This window comes from Seriola dumerili, unplaced genomic scaffold (assembly GCF_002260705.1).
Source record: "Seriola dumerili isolate Sdu_G_001 unplaced genomic scaffold, Sdu_1.0 BDQW01005112.1, whole genome shotgun sequence".
Lineage (NCBI taxonomy): Eukaryota > Metazoa > Chordata > Actinopteri > Carangiformes > Carangidae > Seriola > Seriola dumerili.
In genome coordinates this window covers 58,581-68,858 of record NW_019179367.1, presented here as the reverse complement: position 1 = coordinate 68,858, position 10,278 = coordinate 58,581, and the positions used below count along the sequence as shown (strand labels likewise).

At 45.4% G+C, this 10,278-nt stretch overlaps 1 protein-coding gene across 1 annotated transcript in view; it reads left to right on the top strand.

Annotated features, from left to right (window-relative positions):
- LOC111239854 (prohibitin-2-like) overlaps positions 1-6,544 on the top strand; it is a 13,512-nt gene extending 6,968 nt beyond the window's left edge. The window contains exons 8-10 of the mRNA XM_022769771.1: positions 3,161-3,238; positions 4,581-4,657; positions 5,439-6,544. Of these exons, the coding sequence (XP_022625492.1) occupies positions 3,161-3,238; positions 4,581-4,657; positions 5,439-5,451 (168 nt within the window). The 3' untranslated portion in view covers positions 5,452-6,544. The remainder of the gene's footprint in view (positions 1-3,160; positions 3,239-4,580; positions 4,658-5,438) is intronic.
- Positions 6,545-10,278: the final 3,734 nt, after the last annotated feature.

Genomic DNA, 10,278 nt, shown 5'->3' with positions numbered 1-10,278 from the left:
GTCTCATGCTGCACATTTGAACAATGAGGGTGAAGATGGTTTTTGTTCAGGTTGATTAGATAATTAGTTCTCTATATGTCAGAGCTGTGGATGGACAGGAGAGGAGGAAACCCGCCCTCGACAAAGGATGAGCAGCGCGTCTAGTGAAGGAATGAATGTTGTATCTGCAGGTGCAGCTCAGTGATGGATGAAGTCCATGAACCTCTGTGTAATTTCAAGGTTCTACAGGCGACTAATCGACGCTAATGAAGTCGTCAAACCGCCTCAGAATAAATTCCCGTCCCGCCGTGAACTCGAGGGAAACAACAGGCTCTTAAAACAAACGCTTCATACAAATATGCAGTAATGGACTTTCCCGCCCGCCGGCCGTGCGTGAGAACATGAAAGAGGAGCAGCGTCACGCCCGCGGCTTTGATCCTCCTGGATGAGCGATGTCACAGCTCACCTACGTCGGCGTGGGGTGCGCGGCGGACAAGAATACAAGTCCCAACAGAACACGAGCTCCTGAGGTTGGGAAGCCCCGGCGAGCCCTAGAGCCGCGTCGCAACCGTACATGCATCTAAGCGGTCCGAGCTTCCGCCAAACGTAATACGCTCCTGGCTCTCCGTGCTGTGCCAGAAGAGAGTGTTGGTCAATGTTTGTTCTGGCCGGTGTGTGAAAGAGATTGAGATGCCACTCCCCCCCCCCCCCCCCCCCCCCCCCCCCCCCCCACGCCCCTTTGACCGCTACTTTGTGCTATTGGCTCTGTGTATGCTGGGTCTTTGAATTGAGTCCCTACTGTGTTTCCAAAAAAGACTGCCACCAGTAACAGAGGAAATGGCAAACTTGAAAGAAATAAGTTATGGACACCTTGTGACTAGCCAGAAGAGGAAAATACCTGTTTTCTTCTACCCAAATTATCATTAAAGTTATCTCCATTCTGGAAGTAAATCAGGGCTTCTGTCGTTGTATGATGCACAGATTGCTCATGCTTGATGTGTTTTAGTTCATGTTAATAGTACTTCTCGTTAAAAACGCTCGCTCTTCCTCTCGGCCACTTTTAACTATGCAAGCTCGCAACTGTGTTTCATTGCACGCATTCTTAGTAAAGCAGTTGTAAAATGTGTAAAAGAACAACAATAGCATAGATAAACGGTGCACGATAGCTTAATCACTTCGAGAGCTGTGCCTCAGCTTCTCGCATTTTTAGAAAAACTCACAATCAAACTCAGCATCAATGCCGTTCTAACTCAACCTTTGCTATTCATCTCTGCAAATATGTTGCAACTAGAGCGTTGCAGCCTACACTGAACCGAGGAGTCTATGCCTCTCTACACTCAAAACACAGTTGTGAGGAGGTGATCGGTATAACAACAGAAAAGCACTTAAAATATAAGCAGCGACTCTTACACCGGTCCGTCAGTTAAGAAGACGGCTCGACTGCGTTGGCCCGTGATCAGCCTTCGGGGCCGCCCACTGCGCAACTACTCTGAACATTCTGTAACTGACTGCGGGTGCCTAAGTCACTGTAATTACTATCTCACTGTGAAACCAGTGCATCACATAAAACAAGTCTTCCTTGTTTAAGCTGCTGCCATCTTGCAGCTTCTGCGCTGGAGCTATCTAGACACGTCGGAGAGGAAAACCGAGCAGAGCTAACCTGAAATGAGGAAGATCCGGGCGGCGCCACGACACATCGCTCGTAAGACGGGAAAAAAGAAAACATTCAACCTGAAGCTTTTTGATTGTAACGGAGACCCAGCCCGAGGTTCAGAGCCCCCGCTGTCTGTAGCTTCTTCATTCACACACCCGACTTCTCAGAGTAGAAACCTGCATCCTCGTCCGTGAGATTTAGATCCTGCCATGTGTGACCTGGACCGTCCCCACTCAGGTGTCTCCTGTTGCGGACAGTCTGGACAACAGGACACCGAATTAGAGCCGGGCTTCCTTCTGCTCCGATCAATGGCGTTGCGAGTGGCACACCACACAATGTCAGAAAACCAGCTTGTGTAAAGCGATCTTGTCACATTTTAAACGTAGTGGAGCGGAGAGGGCCAATGACGGAACACCACTCTAACGGGGTGACCGCTAGCTCAGTATAACAGTGTGAAGAGTCGAGAGCTTCTCTGATAGCTCCTCTGTCACAAGCTGATGTTATATAGTTAGCTTAGACGCGTGTATTATATATTCGTATTTTTATTACACTCTACCACATACACTATGTAGCCACATAGACCTTTATTGTACACTTGTCGAGTATCGTGAGTCTTATTCTATATTATATATTATTAACAAATACCGAAGCATTTGTCTGACAAGAGCTCCGACCCCAAAGTGGGTGTTTTGGGAGGATCCACCGTGGGTGGTCGATCCGTCAATAGGCGAAGCCCGGAGTGGATATTTATATTAAGAGAGAAATGGAAGACCTTATGAAGGGTCCGATCCTCTGACCTTTTGACCTCCAGTCAGGATTGGGTTGCGCGGTCTCCACTCGTACTGCCTATCTTAAAAGTCAGCAAGAAATTTTGAGTTTTTAAGGTTTAAAAGTTGATTTTGTATCAAAACCTTTAAATGCGTCTCATGCTGCACATTTGAACAATGAGGGTGAAGATGTTTTGTTCAGGTTGATTAGATAATTAGTCTCTATATGTCAGAGCTGTGATGGACAGGAGAGGAGGAACCCGCCCTCGACAAAGGATGAGCAGCGCGTCTAGTGAAGGAATGAATGTTGTATCTGCAGGTGCAGCTCAGTGATTGGATGAAGTCCATGAATGCCTCTGTGTAATTTCACAGGTCTACAGGCGACTAATCGACGCTAATGAAGTCGTCAAACCGCCTCAGATAAATTCCCGTCCCGCCGTGAACTCGAGGGAAACAACAGGCTCTTAAACAAACGCTTCATACAAATATGCAGTAATGACTTTCTCCGCCCGCCGGCGTGCGTGAGAACATGAAAGAGGAGCAGCGTCACGCCCGCGGCTTTGATCCTCCTGATGAGCGATGTCACAGCTCAGGCGGGAGCGACGCCGGCCGTCAGTTAGAGACCGGCTCGGCCTGCTGCCGATCAGCCTCGGGCCGCCCACTCGCTCTCTCTCTTCTGTGGGTGTGTAACTGTATCTTCCTGTGAACACACTAACAGCTCGTGTGTGTGTGTGTGTGTGTGTGTGTGTGTGTGTTGCAGCTGGGCGAGGCTGTGACGAAGAACCCGGGCTACCTGAAACTGAGGAAGATCCGGGCGGCGCAGAACATCGCTAAGACGGTAAAAAAACATTCACCTGAAGCTTTTTATTGTAACGGAGAAGCCCGAGGTTCAGAGGCCCCGTCTGTCTGTAGCTTCTTCATTCACAGACCGACTTCTCAGAGTAGAAACCTGATCCTCGTCCGTGAGATTTAGATCCTCCATGTGGACCTGGACCCGTCCCACTCAGTCCTGGTTCTGTGTCTTCTGCTCCGATCATCCTGCAGCAAACACATTCAAAACCAGCTGTTAAGGATCTGTCACATTTTAAACTGTGACGGTGACGTGTGCAAAAGTTGGTGAGGCTTTGATACTTTCACAGTATTAATATAGAAGCTAGACCTGATCTATAATCTATAATCACACTACACATGGACACAGACCTTTACACTGGCACACCTTCAAATATATAAAATGCAGGTCGTGGAAGAGCTGCAGGGTGTGGTGGGGTCCACCGGGTGGCGCCAAACAACCATGAATTTGAGAAGAACCATGAAGGTCCGATCCTCTGACCTTTGACCTCCAGTCAGGTTGGGTTCCGGGGTTCAGTCGTATCCACTTAAAGTCAGAAGAAATTTTGAGTTTAAGGTTTAAAAGTTGATTTTTATCAAGAATAAAAAATTTTCATTAAACCTTCAAAGTCATATTTAAACATCTGGTTTTATTAGACGCTTTAAAGGAAAAATGTTACTCAGCAGCTGCTTTCCTTCATTATTTCTCACGTTTTTTAATGAACAGCAGCAACAAAAACAAATATATGAAATAAGTAAATATAAATGAAAGTCACATTGTGGTGTCAGTGTGAAATAATGAAACAAAAAGTGATAATAAATGAACATCAGTTTAAAAATCCATGTGCAGATTAGATTCTGACGTGAAATTTCACAAATTAAAATCAACAAATTACATCCTGTGATTCTAATTAAAATCATTACAGACTGTTTTTGTCCAAAACTTAAATCAAGCCAAGAAGCAAACAGAGAATAAACCTGATACACTGACCAAAGAAATCCACAGTAATTATCAATAATGATGCTAACAATGCTCGTTCACACGCCGACCCTGAACACGTGTTGGTCACTGAAGGAAAGTGTGTGAAGCTGCTGGATCGTGTCCAGAGGTCGGTGATGAAACGATCTCAGCTGAGTGTGACGCTCTCCCTCAGTAGATCCCAGTCACGTGTGTGTGTGTGTGTGTGTGTGTGTGTGTGTGTGTGTGTGTGTGTGTGTGTGTGTATGGTGTGTGTGTGTGTGTGGTGAATCGGCTCAGTGTCGACGCTCTGACAATGTTCCCATTGTGCTCGCTCAGAAACTTTCCACCTGTGTTTCTCTCTGTCCGCTCACTTCCTGTGTTTGACCTGCAGGTGGCGCAGTCCCAAAACAGAGTGTACCTGAACGCTGACAGCCTGGTGCTCAACCTGCAGGACAGCGACAAGTTCAAGTGAGTCCTCACACACACACACACACACACACACACACACACACACACTCTGGTCTGTGGCCAGGAAACACTGAGGCTCCTCCTCACAGCTGTTTGTAGTGAACGTTTGGTCGAGTTACTTTTAAACAGAGGACAGTGAACGCCTCGGAGAGGTTTGGGTTCCTCCGGCCTGTTCAGACCTGGTGTTAACGTCTCAGGTGATCAGCTGGTTTCACACGGACTTCAGACGGACCGAGTCTGAATTCATCTGTTGCACAAAAGCAGTTTAGTTCTTGACGGTTGTGAGCCGGACTGTGGTACAAGGAATTCTGGGTAAAGTAAGACTTTTTTCAAAATAAAAAAAAAAATGGCCGACTGAGGAACCACATCCCACCGCTGAGCTCTGTTTACCCTCAGCAGCACATGCTTGTTTTTCGAAGGATTCAACAGTTACAGGAAGTTTTACTTTGAAAATTCAGCGAAGAGTGAAACAATAACAAAAAAAAAAAAATCTGATTTTTGTCTCTAAAATCTTTCCCTTCTCGTTGCTCTCTCCATAACAATGTCAGCAAACCACAAAATTATGGGCCATGTTTTCCTGTTTTTCATTGTTTGTTACCATGGTAACATCGGTCTTAGGCCCCACTTAGCCTGGGGGTAAGGTGGCGAGTGTTTTTGGTTTAAAATGAATCTTTATTTTACACCACAGACCATCCTGTGAGGAGCTGGACTGAGACAGAACCAGTGGATCTCTGTGCTGATTTCTGATTTACACTGTTTTAATTGTGACTTTGTGTTTCAGTTTCAGTCGCTGATGAAGTCAGGACGTCGTCTCCTGGTCGGCGGTTTGTCGTCATTCCTTCACTTCCTCTCCTCCAGCAACAAACTCCCTCCGGTCATCTCGCAGCGCTTCTCGCAGGTTAATCGACTCCACATCAGGTTTTCAGTCTGATCCAGGTTTATCTGTGAACCACTTCCTGTACGGGGGGAGGGGGAGGGGGAGGGGCCACAACAGTTGACTGTAACCCGTGGATTCTTATGTCATCCAGCTGCTGGGTGATTTTATTTTGAAAGGTTCCTGTGGTGTTGGTAAAAGACTCATCCTCCAGTTTGTTTTCGCCTTCTTGTTTTTGCTTTTTCAGAATCAGAAAAACTTGATTAATGAATAAGAAGCTGGTTTCATCCAGCACTCGAGTCGTGGTTCTGACGCTTCCTGCGGCGCCGCGTTCACCCGTTTCTGTACAGAAAGATTTTCAATGTGGATGAACGCGTCTTCGTCAGTCCTCAGATCGTCCCTTTAACGAGTAGGAATTCATTACATAAAACACATTTACATTCACAGGACTGATTTAAAGCGCCAGTGTCATGACTTTAAACCAACACCAGAGGAATCTTCATTAAAGGTCAGTTCTCCAAAATCACAAAGACGAGCTTCAACGTTACTGGTTGTGATTTTTATGAGAGAAAAAGTGATAACAATGAGAATAAACTCCTGCAGTCACGAGAATAAAAACATTATATCTTTATCCTTCAAATAAAATGACTTGATGTTTTTCCCTCTAACACCAGAGCGTCGTCTGTCCACGCAGACAACGATACAGTAGAAGAAGAATCGTGAGGCTTCAGCTGCTGTTTTTATTTTCTAGTTTAATCCACTGATTTATTCTGTTTGTTCATTTAATAGTTTGATTATAAAATGTCAGGAAACAGTTTACAGAGACTTCACATGTCCGTTTGTCCAAGTAGCAAATATTCATGTTGTCGAAGCTTTTTCTTTCCGTTGCATTAAAATCATTGATTATAATGATTGTTAGATATATTTTCTGTTTTTGATTGAATAATGAATTGATAAGTTGCTCAGCTGTAATAAAATCAGTGTGCGTGGACAGACGGCGCTGCTGTAAAGGAGTGAATGTGTCTGTGGTTTTGGGTGAACTGAACCTTTACGTACAGGGAGGGTTGAACTGGAACCCGTGGACACACACATTTTATAATCCGCTGCTTTAAACACACTCCGTCGTGTTGGACTGTCGTCGCGTCTCTGAGCTTTTCAACCACGCCGCGGTTTGTAGAAAACCAGCAACAAACTGATCTGGACTTGATGGCGTCCTCTGTGCTCGGTGTCATGTGACTCAGAAGAGAAATGAAGTTTAAACTCGTAGATTTAAGGGAACGCAGGGAAACGTCTTCATTAACCTGCTCACAGCTACATGAGCGTTTCAAGCCGTTTAACACGTGTTTCTTCACTGAGGGAAAACCACCATTACAAAACCACCTGCACCTCTGAAGCTCATCCATCAACAGCAAGAAAAAGGCGGGAAAACATTCAAAGGATTCATATTTTCTCTGTTTTGATAGAAACTGCACTGAAGTTTTATAGCTTGTTGACAGAGACTTTAAAGTCTGTGAAACTTTATAGATTCATCATTTAAACGGGACCAGCAGTAGTTTTGACCAACAGTTAGATACAGGTACAGGTCAGGAGTGGTGCGTTCAGGGACCATCAGGTAGAAGCTGCAGTGACTCAGGACTCACAGCAGTTTCTGTGTTTTCAGTAAAAGCCTCAAACTAAACATGAACATTGTTGAGTTATGATCGTTAATACAAGAGAGTATTTATGTCTCTCTCTCTCTCTCTGTCTCTCTCTGTCTCTCATCTCTCTCTCTCTCTCATCTGTCTCTCTCTGTCTGTCTCTCTCTCTGTCTGTCTCTCTCTCTGTCTCTCATCTGTGTAGTAACAGCTGAGTGTAGATGAAACACTTGTTCTGCTCCTGAAGGTTTAAGCACGAACTGAATTTATACTGAATAAAAATGTGGAGTTGTTTTGGAGATCATCATGTGGACGGGTTTTTTTTAACTGAATTTTTATTCAACAAGATTCTTATACGATTCCACTTGTTTTCACATAAACACATTATCCAGTACTGCTCATAAATCAACACATTTATCAAACAAACACTGGAGCTTCAATGTATAAGGCAGCATAAATCACACAAACAAGTGTGTTAAAGAGTAATTACAATAAAACATAATTAAAAGCTGGAATCGCCTCACGGTTGTATCCAGCCACGTTACAGGAGACGTGGCGACGGTCTCCTTCACCAGTGACATTGTGATGTCACAGTGAAGTTGACCTTTGACCTTTTGGATATAACGTCCTCATTTCATCCATATAGACATTTGAGTTAAATTGTGACCTTGACCTTTGACCTCTGACCCCCAAAATCTAATCAATTCATCCTTGAGTCGTAGTGAATGTTTGTGCCAAATTTCAAGACGTTCAGTCAAGGTGTCACTGAGGTATCGTGTCCATGAGAATGAGACGGACAGACAACTTAAAAACAAAATGGCTACCGCTCTGACTGTCGCCGGCGCTGAAGAATAAAAACGTCATAAAGACGTCAAGATCTGAAGAACATGTCGGCCATGTTTTCTATTTAAGATAGCATATAATGTTCTGTATGAGTGTGTTAGAGCAGGAGGTCACCTTGACTCTGACGTCTTGTATGTAAATGTGACTGAGACTGTTTCCTCCCTCTGAAGTCACCGACACACGACAGCTCATGAATATTCATGAGTCTGAGTTTAAACAGCCCGCTGTTTCCTGAGGAGCTTTATCTTTTTTATTTTGTTAGATTTACCATCACAGATGAAATGTCAGTCACATCAAATACAAAAGGTCTTGTTAAGAGCCGACGCTGAGCAGAGACGGCGGTCGACCTGTACTGGTCGCTCCTCCACGGCGACGACAGGCCGTCAGTCAGTGGACACCATATCTCAGTGACGCCGTGACAGAACTTCTTTAAATTTGGCACAAACATTCACGAAGACTCGAGGATGTAGTGATTTGATTTTGGTGGTCATCGGTCAAAGGTCAAAGGTCAAGGTCACGGTGACCTCACAAAACACTTTTCAGCCATTACTCGAGACCGCACAGAAATTATGATAAAATTTCATAGTTAATATTTTATACTCTGGATAAACAGGAAGTAACCTGGAACCTCTGAGGGTCTGAGTCTCCCCCAATTTCACCTCATAAACGAAATAAAGTTTTATTTGGAGCGCTGCAGTACAGGGTCCGGCTCTCTACCTGGAGCCACGGTGGGGTCGTGGATGTGGGTGGGCGCGGCAGTTGCTAGGCAATAAAGTAAACTACCAATCAACACAACCAGGAAGAAAACAGACAAGCAGTAGATAGTAGAAACACATGAGCTTTTATTTGACTATATTCTATAAATCAGAATTCGAGTCCCAGGGAAAGAATATTGATTCGCTCAAAAAAGAGACGACAATCCTGGAAAACTGAGATGCTAAACCGTGACGTTCAGTTCAATAATATTCCTCTCTCCAGTAATGATATTCAGATATGATATTTATATATATTTTGCAGTGATGTGGAGACACAGATACAGAGGACGATACTCAGTGGTCGCGCTCTGAGGTGACCTGGTCTGAGGTCATCGTCTGGGATTGTCCAGGTGTGGCGAACGAGTCGATCCACAGCGTGTCGTAGATCATTCCAGCTTCAGAGTAAACCTCAGGACCGGCGGGTTGGTTCTGGTCCTGAGGTCCAGTCCAGGTGTTCATCAGTGAGGACCAATCAGCTTCGTGCTACAGAATGGACAGTTTTTAAAAACCTAATGCAGCAGAACCAGAGACCTGGAGCCTACATTACCCACAGTGCAACTCAACTGCTGACAGTTCATGTGGAGGTTAGGTTGTGTTAGGCAGCAGCTCGTGTATCATGTATGAGGTCTGGTCTCAGCTCTCAGGTCGTGACAACACTGAACTGGTCACACAGCTGCACAGAGAGTGTGTGTGTGTGTGTCTGTGTGTGTGTGTGTCTGTGTGTGTGTGTCTGTGTGTGTCTGTCTGTGTTTGTGTGTGTCTGTGTGTCTGTGTGTCTGTCTGTGTGTGTGTGTGTGTGTCTGTGTCTGTGTGTGTGTGTGTGTGTGTNAGGACCGGCGGGTTGGTTCTGGTCCTGAGGTCCAGTCCAGGTGTTCATCAGTGAGGACCAATCAGCTTCGTGCTACAGAATGGACAGTTTTTAAAAACCTAATGCAGCAGAACCAGAGACCTGGAGCCTACATTACCCACAGTGCAACTCAACTGCTGACAGTTCATGTGGAGGTTAGGTTGTGTTAGGCAGCAGCTCGTGTATCATGTATGAGATCTGGTCTCAGCTCTCAGGTCGTGACAACACTGAACTGGTCACACAGCTGCACAGAGAGTGTGTGTGTGTGTGTCTGTGTGTGTGTGTGTCTGTGTGTGTGTGTGTGTGTGTGTGTGTGTAAAAACCAGCAGCTAAACACTGGTTTTCAGGTTTTCTCCACCTGTTCGTCAGTATTCATTGATTCCTCACTAACGCTGCAGCTTTGAGGCCTTCGGCTAATTTCATCCATCATGTGACTCTCATCATATCTGTCCCTGGTGTCCTCCTCCCCCTCCTCCTCCTCCTCCTCCTCCCCCTCCTCCTCCTTCCTCTTCTCAACAGGGTTAGAACAAAAAAAAAAAACAGAAAAGAAAAGATAAGATGGCTGCCGAGTTATTTATAGCCCGGGCTGTGAGCAGAGAGGCTGCTGCACTGCAACCTCAAATCTGCAAAGAGGGAGGGGGGGGGGGCCAAAGGGGGGGGGTGGGGGG